The sequence below is a fragment of the Pomacea canaliculata genome, linkage group LG13, assembly GCF_003073045.1.
Source record: "Pomacea canaliculata isolate SZHN2017 linkage group LG13, ASM307304v1, whole genome shotgun sequence".
Classification (NCBI taxonomy): domain Eukaryota; kingdom Metazoa; phylum Mollusca; class Gastropoda; order Architaenioglossa; family Ampullariidae; genus Pomacea; species Pomacea canaliculata.
The window spans coordinates 20,389,615-20,415,293 of NC_037602.1; the positions used below are offsets into that span (position 1 = coordinate 20,389,615).

The window sequence follows — 25,679 nt, forward strand, 5'->3', positions numbered from 1 at the left end:
ACCACTGTGCGCGGCAGGCACCATTGCAAGCGCGGCTGTAAGGGGAGCTAAGTCGGCAGCAACAGCTGTCAGAGTTGTGTCCCCTTTGTTGGCAACCGTCAGCATCCTGGCGCTGCCTCTGGATCTTGCCGATTTAATAACAGCCGCCCACAGTCTGCACAGAGGCGAACGGTCTCCTGCATCGGAGTCCCTCGAGAGGATCATAACCTTCCTTGATAAGGTCATCAAGGGTGAGTGTGATGACGTCACGCTGGTACCTCTCATCCTTTTTCGTTTTCTGGCTAGATTACAATGAGAGTGTAAAGGAATTTTTTTTATTTTAAAGATATCACTGTTGAGTTACACCAGCGTCTGTAGTCATTAAAAAGTAGTGCGTGATCATCGTTATATAAAGTGCGCAAGTTAATATTGCGCAGTGACCTTTCCGTATTCAGGACACCAAGCCCGATTTTACCTCCCTTTTATACATTGAAAGTACCTGTCAGCCTCGCTCAGCCTGTCAGACTTTATGTGAGGAAACAAACAAAAACAAAAATATGTAAAACCATTCTAAACAAGAACTTTTTTTTTTTTTACAAAAGCTTAAGTCGTGCTTTCGGAATTTGTCATAATTGAGTTCAATTATTTTGTCTTAACAGGTGAGTTGCAGTGAACAGGCTGTCGGCATTGTGCAGAAACTTTCATCCATTACTTGGCCTCGTAATATCAGGCTACTGTACAAACATCATGTCTGAAACCCATATTCTTTAGTGCAAGTGAGGGCGGCCAGTCCTAAAGGGAGCGAGCGCCAGGAAAGGGCGTATCTGAACATTAGCGGCGATGAATTCACATCGAGGCTGCAACGCATTTACAGGCCAGAAGGAGACTGGTCTCTATTGGGAGAAGAATCTCAGCTGTTCTGTGTCTATGAAAGGCGGACACGTTTGAGAATATAGAACTGCCAGGGGCCAGGCATGTAACAAATGCAGAACAATTCCTGAATATGGTTGTAGGTAGTGGTGCCCTCTTTTGTGCTGGAGTTGTAAAGTCCATGCTGCTCCAATTACATAAAAAAATCGCAACTGTAAGTGTAAGGTCGCCTTTCCTATAATTTTATTATTTCCCCTCCCTCTAGGAATAAAATGTGGACGATGTGGACGTAAAGAGCTCACCAATACTTTAGTTTTTTTGTGAAATCCCCAAAATGCATTTTTGTTGACACTAACATTAACATGAATAGGACTACTTAAATTTAACCCCTATTTAGCAATAAATCATTCAAAAATAAATCAGAACACTTAGTGTTCCTTCTTCGAAAGCTCAAATAATTCTTTGCTGGGGCTGGATTAAATCAGCAAATTAGTGTTAACTTCATGATTTTAAAATTTGGTTCACTTAACCTAACTTTACTCAAATGGGGTAGGTAAACAAAATAGGTAAAAGAAAATTGATCATATTAGAGAAAGGAAATATCCCAAAGCAAAAAAACCCCCAAAAAACAAACAAACAAACAACATCAACAACAACAAAACAAAACAAAAACAAAAAACAAGCAATAATGACAGTCCCGAGTTTAGAACACTTCACTTATCAAACTAAAGCCGCTGTTTGCAACCACTAGGCTACAGAAGCGTAGCTCACGAAGTCCTCTAATCAAACCTACTTGAAGTTATCATCGTCCGTGTTGTGTTCGGTCCTCATTTATTTTACCTGTTACCAGTTGCAGGCCTTGAGTTATTTTGCTTGTCGCAATTCACTTTATGCCTCCCTTCCTAGTGTTTAAAAGTTGTTGAATTAACCCCAGAACAAGTTTCATGGCTGGCAAAGAGTGAAGTGGAGGTTTTTACTCAGTGTGGTCGGCTCAGCTCGCTGACGTCACGCTTCCGAAGGTTCCCGAAGTTTTTCCCTTCACTGCGACCTTTGCGAAAAATAAATCAGCGCCCCGGGGCTTGTTCGCTCTCGGCGGCCATTGAATACATTAAACTAATTGTGACCATGAAAGAACCTAATCTCGAAGCATTGCTACAGCGAGAATGTAACTATTGAAAACTACTCATTCAGTGGAAATGTTACTCTAAAGGAATTTGTCAGGAATATCTCATTACTTCATTTTTTTTTCTTGTTCTCGCTCCATGAATACGGTCAGAGATTGTACAGTTAGGTTAGTACCCAAAGTATTAGAATCTTTTGACTGATACGATAATGAAGGAAAATTTTAAGATGAAACCTGGCCAAAACTGTAAAGTGAAAAAACGCAAAATACCCGTTCAGCAATTGTGAAATCCTACAGCTTGAAATAAAAATGTTTCTTGAGTATAAATGTGCCTTGATTTCAGTTAATCACCAGAAGGCTATAAATTCAGTTTGTCTCTTAAAGTTATACTGAAGGCTGTGATAAGGCTGTGATGACGGTCAAAACATTTTAAAATTATATTTAGTTACGAATGCAATGCCTGAGAGCAATGCAGAAGAAACAAAAGTTAGTTTCTCACTTAATTACCACTTATTAGCACTATTTTGGTTGCCGATGTTTATAAAAATCGAAAAAATTCAGTGAAATCGATCGTTGTGGCCGAGTAGTCACGATATCTTCTCGAGACTTGCGTGTGACGTAGGACCAAGACTGGAAGTGTCTGAGGTCATTGCTAGGATTTGAACTCGTGATCGGTGGTGTCTCGGTAGTTTTATTAGTAGCATTGAAATTTATTAGCCGTCAAGATGGCTATGAGTAATGTCCAACCAAAACAGTTTGAACCAATTGCATCAGCTCACACTGACATCGACTGCACATCCTCGGAGGACGAGGAAGATGTTGCAGCAGTCGAAGGACAAAGCAGGTAGGACTAAGCACGTGGACTAGTCATTCATATTGTGTCCACGGGAACAGAAAGTGAACGAATGCTTTACATTCAAGCACTTTAAATAAACATAATGCACTCGAGCTCCTTACACTGGGCGTTGTTGTTGAAGGCTGTACATATATTAAACTAATTGTGATCATGAAAGAACTCATCTCGAAGCATTGCTACAGCGAGAATATAAGTAAATGTATTGAAAACTAATCAGCAAGGGTAAATGTTACTCTAAAGTGACTTGCCAGGAATAGCTCATATCTACATTTTGTTTCTTTTCCTTTTTTTTTTTTTTACAAATAAAAGTCTTAGTCTTTAAGAGTAAGCACAGTAGAATCAAAAGATCTGAAGCGGCATAAAAAATCACCAGCATCCAAAATTAAAGGGTCATTGTCATCGTTATTCATATTGTCATTGTTAAGCTCTCTGTCAAGGTCAAATAAATCATCAAAAGAGCCGTCGGCCACACTATCAAGGAACTCAATGATTTGAGCGAGAGACTCGGAGACAATGGAAGGTGCGCCTCTGCGCAGACGAAGAGCGGAGGTCACGAGGTCGTAGATGTCCAGCGGAATGGCGATTGCGCTCACAACAGACAGCAGTGGTGCTGTGACTCTGATGCCTGAGGATGTCGTTCTCAGAACTCCGCGAACAACTGCACTGGAGATGCCCCCGGCCGTTCTCACAGCCTCACCAGCGCCGTGCACAGCAGTTTTGATAGACTGGTCGTCAGTCGTGATGGAGGTTCCACTCGTCTGTGCGTTCAGATTTTGTACTATGTCACCTAATTCTTCATGTCTCGCGAGAAACTTCTCACGAAACGTTTCCCACCTCGCCTGCACTTCCTTGACATTGTGCCTCCTGATGAAGATTTCTGCGACTGCAGCGCCGACAGACACACCTCCACCGACGGCGGCGATGATCCCCAGGACGATGGCTAATATTAAGGTTACTCCCAATGTAAAGGGGGCGGCGATGGCGCAGGCTGCTGCAGGCACTGAAAACAGTCGCAAGAAAAATGCAATTAAATATTTAAAAGTGTTCTGACTAAATATTTGGACATAAGATTGTCTCTACATTTTTGTATGTCTTCAACTTGGCTCCTCATAATACCAAGGTTTGCTGTCCTCGTGTATTTGTTAATGTAGCAACTCCGAATATTGTGTACTTCAAAAAGGGTACTTTCTAACTCTGCTACTCAGGTAAAAAGGTAAGGTAGTCGTGTGGCATTACCGTCCATGAGGTTTTAGACACCGCACATAGGGGGACGAGCTTTTAAGGAGTCAGTACAATCTCTCTTGTCGCATTAGGATCGCCAACCGTTAAGGAGTCAGGTGGGCAAGTACAATGTGTCACACTGGTTCAAACCAACTGTCCTATATCAAGGTGACAAGCTGTAAAGTCTCTTATACAGACGAGAAGTTCCGTAGCCTACTTTACTGCGTAAGAAACATGGGACTAACTGTACTTGTCAAGTTGATTACAGAAAAGAGGACGAGAGCAGTGTTGGAGTACAGGAGGGACAAGTAGAAATAGTTTTGGTCTAAGAACGTTTTGTATCAGTTCGTGAATACAACATGACAATGACCTCCCGTTGCGATGGCAACAGTGCTTCCTGTCACTCGAGAAACGTTGACGTTCCTGTGGTGCCTGTTGAGGTCGTCCCTGATGGCCTGGATCTCCTTCTTCAACGCCAGGGCCTCAGCTCGCTCGTTCCAGTCAGTCATGACCTCAGTCTCTGAGAAATAGAAGATGATAAATCTACTTAATTACAATTTAAAATAATGTTTAAAAATTATATAAATATCTTTTTCTCTAGAACAAATATTGGGGTTATTTTTAAATAAATTGGGGTCTTATATCGGGGCCGAATACAGCTAACTGGGTTGTCGCATTCTTCGCCTAAATATTAAAAATCAGTTTGTTTAATGAAGTAGCACGCTGTCACTGACCGTGCCTCTGTGTTTTTCAGAATATTTTAACCATTTTGCGACTGAGACACGAGTTGTAAATCTCACGAGCTGAGGTTTGTGTGTAGTAGTAGGGTAGAGTCCATCGACGCTGGATTCTGCGCGGTACTGACCCCTTGTGAGTAACCTTATCTAGACGAGGTATGACATCTTTTTCTGTTATTGCTTGTGGAATTGTATTAGAACTCATTATATTTCAAAGTTGTAAACACGAACATGTGAGAGAAAGGTGTGTATTGGAGAATATAGTTTTGAATTGTAATATAGGGAGTTAAAGGTTTTGACTGTATGGGCCAAAGAATTGGAGCCATTCTGGATAAAGAAGAATCACCTCCCAGGACCATTCCTTGATCGCCTTTGGTCTAGAACTTGGGTTAGGAGCCCCGTGACATCACCGGAGTACCTCCCCTGACCCCAGATTACCTCCCCTGTGACCCCGGAAATCGCCTCACGACACGGCCAGTGTGTACGGCCTTCGTGTGTGTATTTGTGTCAGTGGATTATTGGAGATGTGGAGGGCGACAACCCTAAGAGGGACAATGAACTGAGGAACGTACTACACGATTGCTAGAGGGTCGTAAGGCAGATAATTTAACTGAAACTTTGTTGCTGAACAGAAGAGAGTGCGAGGCGTGTAATCTTCATACTTGGATTGTATGATTGGACTAAGTTGAGATTGGTCGAGGGAGTGCCCCGGATGTAAACATTGCGTCTATCGTAGACGGTGGGCGCGTTTAGAGCCCTGTGTTGAGGCGAGTTGTTATTAATGTGTATGTGTGTTGTAGTGTGTAAAGTCCTGAGTCACTCCACAACGAAATAAATACGATGTGTGCAGCCTCGGGTAATCGCTTTGTTGTGTGGTGAAAGAAAGTATTATGTTCAGCCACCCGTGCCGTGACACGCACTCCATTGAAAAACTTCACAGATGGCGATAAACCTGCAATCGACCTACAACACCACCACCACCACCACGGCCGCATACACACCAGTGTGTTGTTGTCGCGAGCGCAAGGGTCGCCATAAATCTTTCGTATCTGTTCACAACAAACAGGGTGAAGGCTATCCTTACCTTCCTCGTCTGCTTAGGTGAGTTGTGATGACTGATGTTTTTGAGATATTGCTTACTTCACGACAGACATGTTTTATCTGATGCATTGAATACATTTATTTCTTTTTCTTTTACCCTTTTAAAGCCATCATAATCACTATTTGTACGTAAAGTGTGAATAGACTACAGTGAATATAGCTCATGTGTATTCAGATATTTATGCATATGTTTATTACAAACAAGTAAATTTATGTATTTAGGTGAGCATACGTGTACAGAACTTTATAATTGAAATAAAGATCAGTTACCTTTGATTGATAAGAAATCCTGTGAAGTAATGTGAAGACGACGGAACGCGCAGTTAACCCCAGTTTTTGAACTCGTTTACAGACAGTCCTTCTTCCAGCATAAACAAGCAAAGTAAGTAAAGTGGTATTCACCCAGTTATGTAATCAGGTAATTACAGAATCAAGCGTTCATCTTACCAGAAATCGGTGACAAAATGTGTTGTATGGTGGACAACAAGCACCTGCTTGTACACAACCTTGTGCACCTTCTGACGCAAGTACCTGTCACCTGTATGAGGTGGTAGACCAACGGGTGAGTGGCTCACCCGCCACTGAGCTCGCTTTCTTCAGAACCAGTCAACTGGAGTAAAGGCCGCGGGTTTGTCACAGTGACCTGTGAGGTATAAATAAACGCCTGTGTTACACTCCTGACACGACAGAAATGAGGACAAGCTGACAGCTTCAATGTGACTGGCTTACAGTGTTTACAAGCTGTCATTATGAAAACTGTTGTTGAAGCCAAGGATGGGAACCTCTAGCCAGCAGACTAGAACTATATTTTTTACTCACTTTAGAATGAAAAAGTGGATTGTGGGACTCAGAGGACAGTCAGTGCCATACAGTCTTGAAATCGTAAAAGTTTTATTACACTGGGGCTAAACAAACCTTGACGAAATGGAAAAGGTAATTTTTAAGTCGAGAATGCTTCTATGGCCGCAAATGATGTTATAAATATCAAAATGGTCCTACGAGGATAAAAGGTTTCCCACCCGTGGTCTAGCGGTCAGCAACATTATGAAGGCTGGACATCGCTTGATGACTGTGTGACACAAATACTTGCCACTGATTCACCCGGAAACGACCTACCTTGTCCCTGATTACTGTTCCATGTTTCCCATTGGGTAGTCACCGCAGGAATGTAGCAAGTATTACAAAGATAAATGTTTGAGAAGGAAGCCAGCTAAAACTATAAGCTAAAAAGTACCAGGGTACATATTTAGCAATTTAGAAACACCACAGGTCGACACAAACTTATTCCTGTGAAAGTTTACCTGCCATAAGTATACCTTCTACTTTCTTTTAAGTTAACAACCAGCAGGTTAGTCTACAGAGTTTAAACATTAAAAATAAAGCTGATCTTTTTATTTGTAATTAGTAATCTTTTTCTTCTCGCACGATGTATTGTGTGTCACAAGCTTTGTGTTGCTCTCAAGTCAGGGGGCGGAGAGATTGAATAATGGTCTAGGTGAGTGGACAGGGTCTTCCCGAAGATGTTTCTGAGAAACTGTTTATTGCTCCTTACAAGCTTCATGCACTCGTCCACACTTGTACGACTCAGTTAACAGTAAATGGAATCGTGTTTCTCTTTAATTACCAAAATCATTAAAGTGTCCGTGGACACGTTAGGTTACACCCGTTCTGATCAACTGATATTTAAATGTCAAAGTAGACGAACGCTTTTGATAAAGACAATTACATAATAACCCAATGTAACCCAGTATTACAGTGAGGATTACAGGTCGGAGGAAGAAATATTTTGCAAGGCATCAATATGCAGCATGGCGGGTTATTGAAAGCCTGTACATTGCAGGACTGACAAGGGTGGAGGAGAGGGTCTGGTGTACCCGGGCCCGCGGCTGTAAGAGGGGCAAGGCCATGGGTAGGATTTGTTTCCCTTCTTATTTCTTTTCTCTTAAAGAAAGGTTGTAACATTCCTCAGTCTGGGGATTTTCTTCTATAAAGTGGAGTACTACAAGTTTGGTCTTCTGATGTTACTTACCTTATTTACTAACCACTCACGTGTAAACAACTCCATGCTCAGTAATGATGTAGCTCCTAGTTCACTTGTCCTAATGTGTTCAGTCTATATTGCGTTACTGAATGAAATGTAGATGTTGACAATCGATTTGTAAACATATTATTATATACTGGGAAAATATTTACAACTACAAGGGACCGGAGAATCGTCTACCCCGGGGTCGTGCTGGCTCTCGGCGGCCCTGTAATACATTAAACTAATTGTGATCATGAAAAAACCTAGTCTCGAAGCATTGTACAGCGAGAATATAGCAACTGTATTGAAAACTATTCTACAGTGGAAATGTTACTCTAAAGTCACTTGTTAGGAATACCTCATTTCTTCACCTTTCTTTTCGTGTTCTTTAGCAGCAAACTGCTTGGAGTCCTTAAGAGTAAGCACAGAAGAACTAAAAAATCTGAAGCTGCATAAAAATCATCAGAATCCAAAACTAAAAGTTCAGTTTCATTGTTATTCTAATTGTTATTGTTTATTTCCCTGCCATGGTAAAGGTCATTGCCACTGTCATCGTCAGGATCGAACGAATTGTCCAGTCCTCGGGCAGTTTTATTTTTAAGGTCGTTGTAAACAAAATCAAAAAAAGACCCGTGGGCCACACTATCAAGGAAGTCAATGATTTGGGTGAGAGACTCTGTGGCAGTGGAAGGTGAGCCTCTGTGTGTATGATTGAAAATCTTCTTGAGCATTTTTTTGAAAAAAAGCTTCTACCCATCAAAAGTGTCCTTAGTCTAACAAGACTGATTGGAAACTCTTACTACAGGTAAATTCAGCCATGAAAGCGTGACAACAAAAACTGTTAGTGAACAACAACAGTTCAGCTGTCATGCCTGTCATGCCTGATGTGTCCACCTGGTCTTTGTATTATTTTCACCTGTTGGTCAACAGGAAACAAAGGCAGGGAAAGACTGCGTTGTACACACGCTATTCTCGCAATTTTTCAGAAAATCATGAAAATACCCATGTCTTCATCCGTTATATTTGTTTATCTTAAATTGTAAAGCAAGTCCAATGGCAGGTTGGGCCTCAATGATAGATGCTGACATTCAAATAACATCTCTGATATACAAAGAATCTAAGGTAGAGTAAAGGTTTGGGGATTTAGGTGCTGTAACTGTCAGTGAGGTCTTAAAAAAAACTTGAAATAAAGTATTGACATAAATGTTTGAGAGTGCTTCTTACACTTTATATGTTAAAGTTACATGTATTAAAGAAAACCCCGAGACTCAAGGGAAAATTATTTTACTCTTTTTAGTACATTTCAAATAAAAGTTTGTTGTTGCGATCACAACTTGAAGTTCTTTCCAGAACATACTCTCGCTTAAACCTCCCTGTGAGTAGCGAATAATTCCTGGGCGACCTTTGACATCTGATTACTGGTATCTGATTGGACTTTTATTGAGAGGTTTGTATGAAGAATGCTGACCAACAAACAGGCGATTACAAAAGAACACAGGATTGTGCACACTTCTACATTTTCTTTATTCGAAAGAAATATTTTGGAAGGAATAAATTTGCAGCATGTCGTGTTATTAAAAGGCTGTACATATATTAAACTAATTGTGACATTACAAGAACCTAATCTCGAAGCATTATACAGCGAGAATATAAGTAAGTATATTGAAAACTTCGGTGGAAATGTTACTCTACAGTGATTTGTCAGGAATAGCTTGTAACTACATTTTGTTTTTCTTTTTGTTACAAGTAAACTGCTCCTAGTGCTCAAGAGTCAGCACAGAAGAATCAAAAGTACTGGCGCTGCATAGAAAATCATCAGAATCCAAAATTAAAGAGTCGTTTTCATTGTCATTATTTTGCTCGCTGCCATGGTCAATGTCATTGCCACTGTCATTGCCAGAATCAAGCGAGTTGTCCAGTCCCAGGGCAGTTTCGATATCAGTGTCGTTATTAAATAAACGATGAAAAGAGCCGTTGGCCACATTATCAAGGAACTCGATGATTTGAGTGAGAGACTTGGAGGCGGTGGAAGGTGCGCCTCTGCGCAGACGAAGAGCGGAGGTCACGAGGTCGTAGATGTCCAGCGGAATGGCGACTGCGCTGACAACAGACAGAAGTGGTGCTGTGACTCTGATGCCCGCAGACGTCGTTCTCAGAACTCCGCGAACAACTGCACTGGAGATGCCCCCGGCCGTTCGCACAACCTCACCAGCGCCTTGCACAGCAGTTCTGATAGACTGGTCGTCGGTCGTGATGGAGGTTCCACTCGTCTGTGCGTTCAGATTTTGTAGATTGTCCTTTTCTGCTGCTGCGATTTCTTCTTCATGTGTTGCAAAAAACTTCTGACGAAATGTTTCCCACCTCGCCTGAACTTCCTTGACATTGTGTCTCTTGATGAACATTTCTGCGACTGAAGCACCGATAGACACGCCTCCACCGACGGCGGCGATGATCCCCAGGACAATGGCTGGAATCAAGGTAACCCCGAATGTAAAGGGGGCGGCGATGGCGCAGGCTGCTGCAGGCACTGAAAACAATCGCAAGAAAAATGGTGTTAAATATTTACAAGTGTTCTGACTAAATATCTGGACATAAGATTATCTGTACCTTTTTGTGTCCTCGACAGGGATCCTCATTATACCAAGAAGGTTTGCTGCCCTCGTGTATTTTGCAATTCCGAATTTTGTGTCCTGTAAACCGGGTACTTTCAAACTCTGCTACTCAGGTAAAAAGGTAAGGTAGTCCTGTGGCATCACGGTTCATCGGGTATTAGAGACCGTACATAGAGGGACCAGCTTTTAAGGAGTCAGTACAATCTCCCTCAATATATTTTAGGTCTAAGAACGTTTTGTATGAGTTTATGAATACAACATGTCAATGACCTCCCGTTGCGATGGCAACAGAGCTTCCTGTGGCTCGGGAAATGTTGACGTTCCTGTGGTGCTTGTTGAGGTCGTCCCTGATGGCCTCGATCTCCTTCTTCAGCGCCAGGGCATCAGCTCGCTCGTCCCACTCAGCCATGACCTCAGTCTCTGAGGAATAGAAGATCATCAATTTTCGGAATTAAAATTTAAAATAATGTTGTAAAAGTTAAATAAATAATCCTCCTTTTCTCTAGCAAAATATTGGACTTATTTTTTAAATATAAGGCGGCTCTATGCTCCTCGAGGAGTAACAAGGAATAAACTTAAAATAAACCAAGGGTCTTATAACAGGGCCGAATACAGCTCAGTGGGGTGTCGCATGTTTCGTTAAGATAGACACACTAGTGTGCTGCTTTTGCGAGTTCAAGGGTTGCTATAGATTTTTAATATCTTTTCCCAATAAAGAGGGCGAAAATTATCCATTGCCCTACTCGTCTGCTCAGGTGAGGTGGTGTGACTGATGTTGGAGAGATCGCTTACTGCACCACAGACGATTTATCTGATACATTTGATACATTTATCTTTCTTTTACGCTTTTAATGCCATTATACCAACTCACACGACTTTTCTCGAGTCTATTCACAGTGAACATATCTTATGTTTATTCAGATATTTATGCATATTATTATTATACATGATATATATATATAGGAGCATACATGTGAAGAGATTTATGATTGAAATAAAGATCACTTACCTTTGATTGATAAGAAATCCTGTAAAGAAATGTGAAGACGACGGAAAACTCAGTTAACCCCAAATAGTTTTTAACTTGTTTACAGGAAGTCCTTCTTCAAGCATAAACAAAATGGTATTCGCCTAGTTATGTAATCAGGTAATTGCAGAAATGAAATCAAGAGTTCAACTTACCAGAAATCGGTGATAAAGTGTGTTATTATGGTGGACAACATGCACCTGCTCGTACACAACCTTGTGCACCTTCTGACGCAAGTACCTGTCACCTGCACGGGGTGGTAGACCAATGGGTGAGTGGCTCACCCGACACTTTCTTTAGAACCAACCTGCTTGAGTAAAGGCCTCGTGTTTGTCACAACGACCTGTGGAGGAGGTCATTCAGCCAGTGTTACACTCCTGATACAAAAGAAATGAGGACAAGCAGACTGCTTCAATGTGACTGGCTCACAGAGTTTACAAACTGTGCTAACTGTACCTCGTGGAGTTTAGGAATTGAATTCTTGAAGCGAAAGTAAGTTGTGTTCCTGGGCCTCAAAAGAGGTGAACAAATAAAAAAGTGTTGTCTCCATTGTTACACAGACTGTCCAGACCCGTTTTGCAACTATTGAAACTGTTGTCTATGGCAACGGTGGGGAATGTCTGTCCCATGGAGTAGAACCATATTTTTACTCACCTTATAATGAAAAGTCGATTTGTGGGACTCAGAGGACAGTCAGTACCAGATAGTCTCGGAAAGTACCAATTGTAAAAGTTTTATTATATTGGGGCGAAACATACCTTGACAAAATGCAGAAAGCTAGTTTTTAAGTCGAGAATGCTTCTATGGTCCGCGAATGATGTTATAAATATTAAAATGGCCATTGGAGAAAAAAAAGTTTCCCACCCGTGGTGTAAGGGTCAGCAACAGGCTGGACACCGCTTGATGACTGTGAGACAAAATGCTTGCCACTGATTCACCCGGAAACGACCTACCTTGTCCATGATTACTGCTCCATGTTTCACAGTGGGTAGTCCGCAGGAATGTAGCAAGTATTACAAGCGATAACTAAAAACTGTTCCAGAGGGAGGTGTGCCAAAAGTGTCAACTAAAATGTATAAGAATAACTATTTAGCAATTTAGAAACACCACAGGTCGACAAAACTTATTCCTGTGGATGTTTACCTGACGCACGTATACCTGGTATCTTGTTTTCAGTTAGTAACCAGCAGGTTAGTCTAAAGAGCAGAAACATTAAAAAAATAAAGCTGATCTTTTTACTTGTAATTAGTATTCCTTGCCCTTCTGGCACGATGTGTTGAGTTTCACAAGCTTTGTGCTGCTCTCAAGTCAGGGGTGGAGAGGGTGAATAAGGGTGTCGGTGGGTGGAGAGGGTCTTTCTCAAGACGTTTCTCAGAAACCTTCTGGCTCCTTACAAGCTTCATGCACTCGTCCAAACTTGTACGACTCAGTTAACAGTCAATGGAATCGTGTTTCTCTTTAATTACCAAAATTGTTCAAGTGTTCGTTGGCACGTTAGGTTACACCCGTTCCTATCAACTTTAAATGTCAGAGTAGACGAACGCTTTTGATAAAAACTATTACACAACAACCCAATGTAACCCAATATTACAGTGAGGATTACAGGTCGGACTTGAAGTTACTAATTATAAAGTGAAGTGTTGACATATTTCCACTGTTATTCGTCCTACGTTACCAAAATTAAAGAATATAGTCATACAGCTGATTATGCAAAATGTTATTAACATACAGCCACAGCCCATTAGTGTTATCATGAGGGACATGCCATTTTGGGAATGACATTATTTACAGGTAGTTAGGAGAGATGTCATTTAGGTTCACGGATGTCGACCTCAGACTGCATCAGCGTGTCGTCCTCGTCATTGATGACCAGCATCAAAAGGACGATGTATCTCTCGAACTCCTCGGTGGCTGGCGAACCCTTGCGCTTGTGCAGACGATAGCTGGCGATGCCGAGGTCAATGATGTCAATAGGTAAGGTCACAGCGTTCAGCACAACGAACACCTTGCCCACAAGATTAGCTCCCCTGACGGCCACCTTCCCGCCCTCTAAGAGTGGTTCAGCGGCTCTAGTCACGCGCAGCAGGTTTCGTATCCCGTTGACCAGTCCAGTCGTGGCCTTGGCGCCTTTGAAGGCCGTTTTGCCCGTGGCGTGAGCAGCGGAAATGACGATGTCTGACGTCTTGCCTTCCAGCCAATCGCGCCATTCCTTTTCCCTCTGTGCTGATATGGCGTATGTCTTCACGAACTGTTCAAAGAAGTCTCGGCACTTGTTCTGTAAGTGCCAAGCGTTCTTCTTGCGCTCGATGGCGAACTCTGTCAGCGCTGCCCCCGCGGACACTCCGCCGCCGACACCCGACACCACGGCCCCGGCGATGGCAAAGGGTACAGTAGCACCCAAGGTAAAGGGGGCGGCAATGCCACAGGCCACTGCAACGACTGTCCAGAAACAGCAACCGCCGTACAGAAACAGAAACGACTGTACAACATGTACACAGACACTCCAGAAGGCAAGGACAGACATATCTCAAACAGAGGCTCACAATATAAGGCAGAATTCGAAAATCGCAACATACGAAATGCCTTCATTAAATTCTTTAATGTATTTATTATTTAATTTTAAGTCTATGGTTTGATATTCTAGCTGTTAGTAGTTATGGTGTAATGGAGACCATTGAGCAAGTTAGTCCAAAAAAAGGAACGAAAGACACCAACACACACATACACACAGGAGTCGCAAATAGTTTATTACTACTTACTGCCTCCGACTATAGACGTGGTTGTACCAGTGATCTTGGAGATGTTGACATTGATGTGATGTTTCCGTAGGGCCTTTATGATCGGTAATAGTTGTTGTTGGAGTTCACGCGCCATCTTCTTAAGATCTTCTCTGTCCTCGTTAGCCATGGTGACTAAAACAAAGTGGACTTCAGAAGACAAAATGGAATTTTTATTTTAATTTACTCTCTGACCTAATTTAAATTTTAAGAATTTATTATTTAAAGTAAAATGTAATGTTATTTGACCAGACTGTAGCAAACGTAAATACGTAAATATTTTAAATATTTAACACACATTATTGGACACTTTAATCACGAGCTAATTAATATCTAATATACGTCCGTGTTTTAATGAATAGAGCAGAATCATATTTATGTTAAGTTTAAATTTAAATAACTGAGCAATGTTTACCGTTATAAAACATAATTATTTGATACACCATTAGCGATTTAATCGGATGGTAGAAATATTTCACACTACATCACTGAGAGACCTTTACCCCTGTTTTATTACCGGGGATACGGTTTATACTAGCTGTTAGCTCTGTACTCCCTATGACAAGTGTGGGCGAACACGTCACGTGACAGGTGTGTTGGAGGTAGGCACACCTACTCGATGCAGCACATTGTCCTAAATTGAAAGACAGTTTAAAGGCCTAGAGGGGTGGAATAGTTTTAAATGGGTGAGGAAAGCTGAGTGATACTGTTACCCATATCTTGTAAACATTTAAAATTTAAATTCAGAGAAAGTGTTAGGCCCAGTCTTTTTAAAGAATAGGAGTATTCTTCCAAATTTTAGGAGAATACTATCATGTTTTTAGCTTTTCTTTCTCATAGAATAAAAGCTCCGCACTAGACCTTTAAAGTGGGTACAGGGTGTCGTCGTCTATGTCGACTTTACCAGTGTCCATGAAAGCCCGGACGCTGTTTGGCTCAAAGCCAAGATGTCACAAAAGTAGTGAATAGGTGGAGAGCAGATTCAGCTTTGATGGGTGTCACGCATGACCCCATTTGACCCCGACTGGGAGACTTCATTCATGACTCACAGGCACCAGCAGTCTATGTCACACAGACTCTTTTCTCGCTGGGGAACATTTCCCTAGGGACGTGGGGAATGCTGTCTACTCTTTATGTGTTGATCATGCGTGAGTTTCTTGTCATCTTTCTTGAGGGCTCACGTACTTACCAGAATTTTAAAGAACATTCAAGTTTTGTGATATAATAACATGATCAAGGTCCCCGTTGACCCTAACCCAGACCCGCTGGCCTGTCCGCCAGTATATATACTATATATACAGTATTGGGTAAAACTGAGTTAACTATATTAGTCCGGCCCTCTGAAACCATCGCAATTTCTCATGCGGCCCCTTGGGAAAATTAATTGCCGACCCCTGCCCTAACCTAAAGTCACTTCTTAGGTACGTAAAATATATCAACATTTCGTGTAAAACACACTGTCTGCTTGGAAATATTCCTTTGATACAAGAAGCGTTTGCCACTGTGAAGTCACTGGTACAGAAGTTTTCTTTGGATAACCTTCATTCATTCAGTAACTACACACACACTAACACACTCACCCACCCACACACACACACACAAACACCCCCAACCCCCCCCACACACACAAACACACCACACACAGACACACACACACAAACACACCCACATACAATTTATTAAACATTTACTATGTCAAGAAATGTATGGAAAGAGGTGCCAGACACCTACCTGCCAGTGGCAGTCCCCAGTGTTTTGAATGTTGTCTACATGACACCCACCATGAACCTGTGGTGTCGTCGTTGTGTTCTCTTGTCGACTCGTGGATGACCTCTAGGGGTGAGATAATTATAACTCGCCTCTTTCAAAGTAGTTGGTGGACCGGATCTTCAGGCTCAGACGAATGTACAGTCGTACTCCAGCTGTCTGCCTGCCTTTTATGTCACAGTATTCGTTCTTTGAATGATGATGAAAACTTATTGTTTCAGTTGTCTATGACAGTCCGTCACTTTCTGTCATTAGTGTCGTGTATATTTAGTGTCAAGATGTCTTGGCAAAACACTTTCCTGTCGGTTTCAAATCCCTTGGGCTTGTAAGTCTTCTTTCAACTTGAAGAATGTCTTTGTGACAATCATAATCAACTGGTGCTACGTCTCTGTCATACATTAAAATTCAAAGAGATGTAGGATGTCGGTGACGGTCATCGTGCTTATGGCAGCAGTTTTTCAGAACCGGATGAAACTGCACAAATAGAACCGTAATTCGGGTTGGTCTTTAAAGGTGGCCGTATTTAGTCTTCACTTTAATACATCTAACTAGTTACTTCCAGTGTCAAAGTGCATGACCATCGATGTCTTTTTGTGAAAAGGTTGGTTGGTTGGTTGGTTGGTTGGCTGCTTTCGTCTAGCAGGAAAGTGCTTCAACCTTGAGATGATTTCGAACTAAGGGAATTCCCTTGCACATAGCACTTCCGCTAGCAACATAACTTTCTTTTGTATGTCGCTGTCTTGTACATGTGCTGTAAATAATTTATGCTGTTTAACCATATGCTTTTTGCTAAAAATAATCACATTGTTTAATCGTATCTCTTGTCTACTAATTGTATGTATTTACCAAGATCAAGTGTTAAGAGCTCGTATACGATTGGTGGAAGCAGCTTGGCAACCAAGTGCATGATGGATTCAAATTAACTAGTCAAGAAGTTTAAAACTTAAGGGCAAAGCACACACACTCTCTCTCTCTCTCTCTTTTATGTACTATTAATAATTAACTTCGAAGTTGAAATCTATGAAATGAACGTATTGAGTCATGCTCGCAATTTGTCGTCTGCTTTCTCCATAACAGTGTATTCAACAGTGGCTTGTTGTTGTTGTTGTTGTTGTTGTTGTTGTTAGCAGCCCTCAAAGTAAAGTGAATTAAAAAAAATTGAACAGAAAGCACCAGTTCATGAGATGAGGGTGAGGTGTAGAGTCTGTTGTCACACAGCAAACTATGTGATCAGAGTTCTCAGTCCAGCCAGCAGCCAGTGGTTGCTGACATTAACAGGTGTGGCTGAAGATTCACTCACCTTGTCGACTGAGTAAATATTTCAAACACTGTAACCTGCTGGTAGAGAGTTGCTGACTGTACTAACATACACACGTGCGTCTGTTCGCTTTTCTAGGTTTGTTCTCTCTGTCACTCTCCTCACTCACTGACCGACTGTCAAAAAGCATATTTTACTTTTTATTTTCTCTGGTAATGAGCATGTAAGCACTCCATAGTGAAATACAACAAGAAATTTAGTAGCAAATGCACACTCAAGCTACAAGCCTGAAAGTAAAGACGGTATTAGTTTGATTAAACTGTCGACCAACATCAAAGCCACAAAGTTGTGTTTAATATTCAAACCATAATAACACACCGCAGCTCGGTTCTACGGCGACCTATTTCAACTGCACAGTGAATCACTGATACTGCAGACACAAAGAACAGACCGATCGAAATCGAAATCCATATCAAAACAATGAAAATAAAATTCCACATCAAATGTCGAATCTACCGTTATCTAAACAAAGAGAAAAAGCAAGAGATGTACAAACTGTTCAACGGCTTTGTGGGTTGTCAAGCTTCGCAAGGAAATTACAGAGCTGCTCTAGAAATATATGTAACGATTTCTGTATTATTATTTTACTTCCACTCAGAAAAAAAACCAACTAAAAGTGCTCGTGCAGACGAAGGTCACACCAAGGACAGTGTTCACACACACAAACAGTTCGGTTGCCATGGAGCTGACTAACGAAAGTCAGCGTTGGCACATGCGTAGTGAAGGGGTATTCTACTCCGGGTAGACAAGTATACTTTTCACTGCGCGCCGTACTTGTGTCGGGAGTGAGAGCACTTTCAGTCATCAAACTCGCCATTGATCACTCTGTCAAGGAAACCTACGATATCCTGAAGGGATTTCGATGCTGGCGATGGTTTGGCTTTGTCTAGACTGTGGGCAGCTGATATTAAATCAATGAAATCCAATGGCAGAGCTACAAAGCTTACAGCAGTCAAAATAGGGGAGGCAACTTTGGCAGCTGTCCCCGCTGCTTTAACTCCCCTTACAATCGCGCTTGTGACGCCCCCTGCTGTACGTGCCACACCGCCAACAGCACCAACCCCTTCCACGGCATCCCCACTTTCTCTTGCATTCATATCTGTTATATCTTTCACGTTGTGCCTTTCCAGGAACTTCAGACGAAATTTCTCCCATTTCTTCTGGACCTCCTTGACATTGTGCTTCTTGATGAAGTGTCCTGTCACAGAAGCGCCGACAGACACAGCGCCACTGACACCTGACACTATCCCCAGCACAATGGCTGCAATCAAGGTGACTCCCAGGGTGAAGGGGGCGGCTATGGCCAGGCCAGCCGCAGTCCCTGGAAACAAAATGTTCAAAAAATTGTTCGTTCCATTTGTCCTGTCTTCCATAAATACCTCGCAACTGTAACATCTAACATGTTCCCGTCTCTCTCTCTCCCTAACCTCTCTCACTTTCTCTCGGTCTGTATTTATGTTTGTTCGTACGTGTGTGCTTTCAATATCATTCGAATTGCTTAGCCTTTATGAATATTGGGTCAAAGATCAAATATCACAAAACACAAGAAACAAATTAAGCGAACAGTTAGACTAAGATGTAAATCAACTGTTTGTTGACATTCCTGTACATCCTCACACGTGCACTCACATAATCGCAAGCATGTTCCATGTACACAAACAAACACAAATATTATGTGTATTGCTTGCTTAATTAAAACTGTAAAGAACAGTGACTGTCACTGAACTTTTAATGTCTATGGAACAGTCACAGTACCTGCCCTGTGACACCAATTTTTATCTCAAGTGAAATCAAGCTTTAGATAGGAACAGACCACAGGTCGTGCATCTTTATTTTCCACTGACACTGTACGAAATACTGTACCTCCAGTGGCGATGGCTACAGAGCTTCCGGTCACTCGGGAGATGTTAACGTTCTTGTGATGTATGTTGAGGGCTTTGATGATTTCCTCAATCTGTTTTTTCAGCCAACGAGCTTCAATTTTTTCGTCCCAGTAGTAGGAGGAAGCCATATCTCTGAACAATGGAGGACGAGAAGTGAAATTGTCCTTGAAGTAATGATGGTTGCAGAAAATGTACTCACAAGGCAGGTAGTTAAGTAGTAAAGGTAATGGAAAATATTTTAATATATATTTTATGAGCTCAGCCATATCTTTACACCTTTGCTGTTTTTTTTTTTTTTTTTGCTCTGACCATCAAAACGAGGGCTGGTAGAATATGAAATCTGTGATCAGTTTACTGGCCTGTCGAACTCTAAGTGAAGTAATAATTTCTACTCATCTGCACCTAAGTCATTAACTGAATTTTTTTCTTCTAAGGGGTAAGTAACTGGCATCGCATGCAGAGCAGAGAGAAAAGATCACATTGTAATGAAACCCACTGTTAAACCATACTTAAGCATTGCATGAACAACTGGTGTAAAACATGTCTTGACTTGAATGATCATTTCCATGTTTGAAAAAATCTTTTACCGGGACAAAAATATTTATTTTTTTTATGGCTGTCGCCAGTGAAAAATCGTTACAATACAGGTTAGTCATAACGGAGCAAAGTCTGCTTCTATTTTTTTAAATCTTTCGATATAAATATGATAAGCAATTTGGAAAAAGTCAACAGACTGTTTTTTAAATTGTATCGTGAACATTTTAAAGTATATATTTGTTAACAAGCCAATCCTATTTTTATAGTTAGACAAGATTTAATGTCACTTGTTTTTCTCTTTTTCACACACACACACACATGCCCAGATCCTAACGAAATCAGCCAGTCAGCGGCATGATGCTATTCAAAGCAGTTCAAGATATTTCCCATATAATACATTCAAGACTCGTATTCTTTTAAACAACTATTTTGTCTGCTTGAAACACAGAGGCATAAGAGATACTTTCATAAACTTTAGAATGGGTATAACTGTACTTAAATGCCATCAGCAGCGGTATTTTTTTTAACTCAGTCAGAATGTTTGAACTGCTCCTTTTGCCTTGACATAGTTGAAACTGAACAGCACTTTCTGCTTACATGCCCTAAATATATGGACCTTCGTAAACTTTTCATCCCTAAAAAATATTCTAAGCACCCTTCCCTTTTCCATTTCACACTCTTGATGTCAGATAATAGAATGCGAACTACACTACGTCTTGTCTCTTTTGTTTATAATGCACTGGAAATAAAAGAAAACAACTGTGACTTAGACCAAAGATATGTTAATGTTAGTTGGTTATATGTCGTCTTGTGACTAACACTAATTTGATAAGTATTAATTTGTACTTGCATATTTATATGACTGTATGGTGTATGGTTAAATGACAATGCATATCTTTACTTGCACCTGGGCATTCTGTGCTTACCTAAAATTATATTACTATTGATATATATCTTTGATGGTTATGCTTCCCATTGAAAAGAGTCGATGGCCTATTCAATAAACTGATTCTGATTCTGATTCTGATGCCCAGGTCCTTACGAAATCAGCGAGTCAAGGCGACACAGTCCAGACCCAGCCATCGAAATCAGAATCTCCGTTGACTTCCTCAAGTGGACGTACCCAAATTTATTAGAACACTATCGGTCTTAAAAGAAAGAAAGACAGTGCAGAAGATGCTATGCTGTAAAAATTTTACCTGTGAAACAAGTGGCAGCCAATAGGGTCACGACGGTCACTGCTGAAGGCTCTGGGGAAGATGAGCCGCGAAGACGGAAAACACCTTTATAGTAAACCTGTCACGTGGTCCAGACAAACTCACCTGATGCTAGCAAGTCTGGCGCTCGTCTGGTACCTTGTTCAAACATGTTTACCAAAGAATGGCAGACCTTTTCATCTACCGGTTTCCGAGGAATTGTTAAGAAGGGGTACTCAGTTAAACGCCTACGTTGGTTAATTGAATGAAGCCTTATTGTTAATGGGGAACAGGGAGGTGGGGATCTTTTGCGATACTGTTGCTGTGATTCTTATCTGTGCATACTCTGCAAGACAGGTATCATACCGGAATACATGACATTTTCTTTCGAGGCATTTCATTCTCACTGAGCTCCATTGATACAATGTATGGACTCAATAAGAATGGTTCTAGAAGTTCTGAGAAAGACTCAAATCAGTACTAACCAGAACACGTCAGGAGCAAAACATTGGAACAAAGCAAGAAACACTCATGAAGATTTTGTCTTTCAATGATAAACACCAATTTCTGTCACTTCCTTCTTGTCTGCAACACTTAGCTATTCACAGTCAATCTAAGGTGAGGGTAGAAACCAGACCAGCTTCGCTTGCTCAAAATTTGCAGGAATATCTAGGAAGCTCAAGAAGACTTTTAACCACTTCACTTGTTTAGCCTTATTAGTAAGGATGATCACGACTGATTTACAGTACTGTAGCTATGTGTTTAGCTCCAAGCTTTAGCGCTGTAATGTTTTATTCCAGTGTGTATTGTAAACTAAGTGCACTTCAACTTCTGGAAAAGTGTTGCTATTGCAGATCAAACTGCACTGATTGACACATGTGTTACAACACTATGGATAACCTGGACATAACTATAATACATTATATTTTCATCTTGTGGGTACAGTAATATTGTCATCTTTCTTAACAATAAGCAGTGAGTAGAAGAAAACTCAGTTGCTGTTAAGGAAAGGCCTTGAATTTCATTCTTCTTTGACTCAGTTTAAATAAACATTGAGCACTTTATGCATCTGTGGGCTGGTGGGAAAAAACACTCTGTACCTCCCGCTACAGGTATGGCATTTCTGAAAAATCATATTGAGGTGCAGTCTCTGTGTGTGTATGAGATCTCATGTTCTTTATTGCTTGAAAAGAATGAATGCATAGCTGTGAAAGTTTAAATATATATATATAAAAAGAAACTACCTCGACTAAACTATCAATTGATTATATGTTTGACACCTGGTTTTGGTCAAAAAGAAGTCATTCTGTGAGTCTCAGATCTCTCTTCTGTGAAGATGTTAAGTCTGTTGTTCACATTTCCTTTGAAACTGGCCGAGGCGTACTCAATTCGAGTTTAAGTTTTTCTGAAAAACTACTCTCTATAAATGATGTCAAAGGTCATGGAATGTTTGAAACAGTCTGCTTTGACGACAATTACTCACAGTATTCTCTGTGCACACACACACACTCGCACACACACACACACCAGTGTTCATTACAAGCATATGATGGAAGTGTGTTAATATGAACAGTACTCCTTGGACAAAAAGAAATTGCAAAGAACTTAGAATGTACATGAAGGGCAGTGAGAGAGAACAACAGAAGGTTTATCCTTTGTTTGCATGTGTTCATATACTTTAATTTATTAGACTACATATGCAGGCATACACGAAAAGGATGGAAGAAAGAAAGAATGAGTGGATGACGAAAAGAATGTGTTTCTTTTTTTCTTTCTTTTTTGTTGTTAATGTTGTTGCTCCTGTTGGCTTTTTGTTTATTAGCTATCATAAACCAACCAGTGAGTGTGTGTATGTGAATAATATAGATACTATTTATAAAGATAAGAATGTGTGTGAACATAGATATATTTTTAATATCTCAATACCCTTTAGAAGGTGAAAGAATCTTGAATCTTAGCATTCACACACAGTCTTCACTACAAGCACATATGATGTTCTTTGTTTTATCTGTGGATATTGTTTTCATTGCCAAGAATCATAACGTGGGCATGCAATATCATAAACAAGTTTTTCATTTTCTGACATTTTCTTAGTTTCATTTTTTTGAAACCTGATTGTTAGTGTTGAGTGCATTTAGAAAAACTCGTAAATGTCAAAATATACTATAATTTGAAGTTCATGTGGGAATAAAAAAAACAATTTTTCCTTTATTTTTCAAAATATACACAAAATCCTTGAAAAAAAAAGAATAAAAGTAGCCTTTCAGCCTCGTATCCAGAAGAAATTTGAGCCATAACTCAGGCCGTTGTACCCGAACAATATGATGAAAAGCCTTTTTCCAGTCTTTGGTTCATTCAGATTTCTTTGAAATTTATTTTGACGCACAGTACTATCAAGCGCTTAACTGATTTCACACTAGTCACCGATGCCATAGACATTGTCGGAATATCATTAAAGCAGTTTTAATATTGCATTCTCAACGGAAATAAGTAACTGGTGAAAATGTCAGACCTCTAGGACGATGGGAAGTGGGTTAAAAATCAATTGCAAAATTCCAAGTGAACAGACATAAAGAGTAAATAGAAGTGTATAAAAGCAAAGGACAAGTGTGTCGTCGAGTTCCCGATTTGAAGCATGGGGGTCAAAGGTAAATACATCTACCATCTTAGAAAGTCATGATGATGAAATCTGAACGTTTAATACACTCCTAGGTCGTTGTATGAATCTGTTGGATTCATTATATCCCAAAACTTTTATTTTTATGAAGTTTCAGTTGGACAAACAAGCTGTCCGCCATAAATATGAAGGCGGGGAGACCATCGGGAAAGGCTGCAACTGGCGACAGAAATCACGCGTTACCGCCCTTAGAGGTTGCACCGGCTATTAAGAGTGACAAGAATGTGGCCTCTACTGAACAGCGTGCCCAATTACTAAGTCTGCAAAATTATAAAATTTCTTTTCAAAAGCTCAAGGGTACAGTAAAGTTTCATAATACAAAATGGATTGCAATGTTTTTAAACACACGATGCAAAATGAGTTATGCATGTTGTTGGCTGTAGCTAAAATATTGAACAATGATGTTTGAAAAATAAATCCCTCTGTACTTCTGATTTATTTTTAAAATGAAATTTTAGTTCATTGTCATCTTTTTAATGTCACCAATGTCGATAGTGTTTTTTTTTCAATGCCAACAGCTATTCTAGCAATAAGATGAATCTCACTTCTGTTGATTTCTTTTTTATTTTTATTTTTTTTTTTTGTACCTACACGCAATTAATATTTTTAACTAATCAGTTAATCAACTTATAAATAAGTTTGTTTACTTTGTAAACATCTTTATCGTCTGCTTTTGGTCAGAGAGTGAAGCTGCTCTAAGCCTGAAGGAAGCCATTAGGTTACACGATGTTAAAATGTTGTCTGGATACATCATACGATTGCAGCAAAAGATGTTGAGCAATGAAGTAGTCTGATAGCAGTTCGTAACTTTAGATATGACACATAGATGACACTTATAGAGGACACTTATTAACTGCACTTATATAAGACTGACATAGCACTTATGTATGACAAAAACATTTATATGATACATGTGTCACATGTATGGCACTTATATATGGCATATATCCACTTAAGTATCACACATATATATAATAGGCCACTTATTTATGGCACTTATAAGTGACACACGAATCACACTTATTGTTTTATGACTTTTCTCTACCGCATGACCTGGGCTAAAATGCTGACCTTTTAAAATAAAAAAACCCCAAGAATCTTTAATGATTTTACATCTCTGCATAAAAGAAAATTAAATAATTTGTCTACTGATGTCACGTGCATCTGCAAATGGTCAGATTTATCTCACTGCACACCAACGGTAAAGAAGCATGTGGTCACATGACAGTTGACAGCTATGTTATGCGTTATAATTAAGTTACAAACTATTAAAATATATTTATTTAAATTAAAGTATTTATTTAAAGAAAATGTAAAAAATCAAATTAAATAATTCACACGATATTAATAAAGAGAGGAGAGTTTGTGTTATGTCCTTCAATGCAGAAGATTTGTAGGGAACACGAACAAAAATGACAGACATTTGTGGAATACAAGTTTGATGCATGAAAGGTCTAACATACCCGAAATAGGACATCCAGTTTTATTTTCGTTAAGCGTGATGGCTCCCGGTGCACACAAGCATCTACCCGACAAACCACATTCCTCGTCGCTGTGGCAGGACGAGTCCTGGGAACAGGTGAGGACTCTTTACAGTTTCTCTGGTAGTGGGTGCAATCTGTACTGATCATAGGAAACCACCCTGAGGCGGTGTCACGTGAGGTGATGTAATGTAGCAGACAGCGCTCATCTTCATCTGAGGTACATTAGCAGACGACAATCATAGTTTATAACAGACAGCTGTGTTTAACATATATAGTTTAGTACAGACAGCTGTGTATAACATACATAGTTTAGTACAGACAGCTGTGTATAACATACATAGTTTAGTACAGACAGCTGTGTATAACATACATAGTTTAGTACAGACAGCTGTGTATAACATACATAGTTTAGTACAGACAGCTGTGTATAACATACATAGTTTAGTACAGACAGCTGTGTATAACATACATAGTTTAGTACAGACAGCTGT

General features: G+C 40.3%; 3 protein-coding genes and 1 long non-coding RNA gene across 4 annotated transcripts; 1 reads left to right on the plus strand and 3 right to left on the minus strand.

Annotated features, from left to right (window-relative positions):
• Positions 1-13: 13 nt before the first annotated feature.
• LOC112553638 lies at positions 14-2,299 on the plus strand. The gene is made up of 2 exons (XR_003097085.1): positions 14-230; positions 639-2,299. It is a non-coding gene; the product is annotated as an uncharacterized LOC112553638 (long non-coding RNA).
• On the minus strand, positions 1,547-6,480 carry LOC112553632. Its single transcript, XM_025220986.1, has 3 exons — positions 6,335-6,480; positions 4,420-4,569; positions 1,547-3,828 (listed from the first exon to the last, which is right to left on the minus strand). Exons 2-3 carry the CDS (start codon positions 4,556-4,558, stop codon positions 3,140-3,142), a joined length of 828 nt encoding a protein of 275 aa, XP_025076771.1. The 5' UTR covers positions 4,559-4,569; positions 6,335-6,480; the 3' UTR covers positions 1,547-3,139.
• A 6,512-nt stretch (positions 6,481-12,992) lies between these two features.
• LOC112553634 lies at positions 12,993-16,151 on the minus strand. The gene is made up of 3 exons (XM_025220990.1): positions 16,058-16,151; positions 14,309-14,461; positions 12,993-13,988 (listed from the first exon to the last, which is right to left on the minus strand). Exons 2-3 carry the CDS (start codon positions 14,454-14,456, stop codon positions 13,357-13,359), a joined length of 780 nt encoding a protein of 259 aa, XP_025076775.1. The 5' UTR covers positions 14,457-14,461; positions 16,058-16,151; the 3' UTR covers positions 12,993-13,356.
• A 2,021-nt stretch (positions 16,152-18,172) lies between these two features.
• Positions 18,173-19,733, minus strand: LOC112554100. The gene is made up of 2 exons (XM_025221702.1): positions 19,275-19,733; positions 18,173-18,732 (listed from the first exon to the last, which is right to left on the minus strand). Exons 1-2 carry the CDS (start codon positions 19,558-19,560, stop codon positions 18,209-18,211), a joined length of 810 nt encoding a protein of 269 aa, XP_025077487.1. The 5' UTR covers positions 19,561-19,733; the 3' UTR covers positions 18,173-18,208.
• Positions 19,734-25,679: the final 5,946 nt, after the last annotated feature.

Excerpts from the sequence above, each read along its gene's own strand:
- LOC112553632 (XM_025220986.1), bottom strand. The coding sequence starts at position 4,558 with ATGACTGACTGGAACGAGCGAGCTGAGGCCCTGGCGTTGAAGAAGGAG. Across the intron at positions 3,829-4,419 it reads TGTTGCCATCGCAACGGGAG|TGCCTGCAGCAGCCTGCGCC; the intron begins GTCATTGTCATG and ends GACTGTTTTCAG.
- LOC112553634 (XM_025220990.1), bottom strand. The coding sequence starts at position 14,456 with ATGGCTAACGAGGACAGAGAAGATCTTAAGAAGATGGCGCGTGAACTC. Across the intron at positions 13,989-14,308 it reads CACGTCTATAGTCGGAGGCA|TCGTTGCAGTGGCCTGTGGC; the intron begins GTAAGTAGTAAT and ends GTTTCTGGACAG.
- LOC112554100 (XM_025221702.1), bottom strand. The coding sequence starts at position 19,560 with ATGGCTGAGCTCATAAAATATATATTAAAATATTTTCCATTACCTTTA. Across the intron at positions 18,733-19,274 it reads TGTAGCCATCGCCACTGGAG|GGACTGCGGCTGGCCTGGCC; the intron begins GTACAGTATTTC and ends TTTTGTTTCCAG.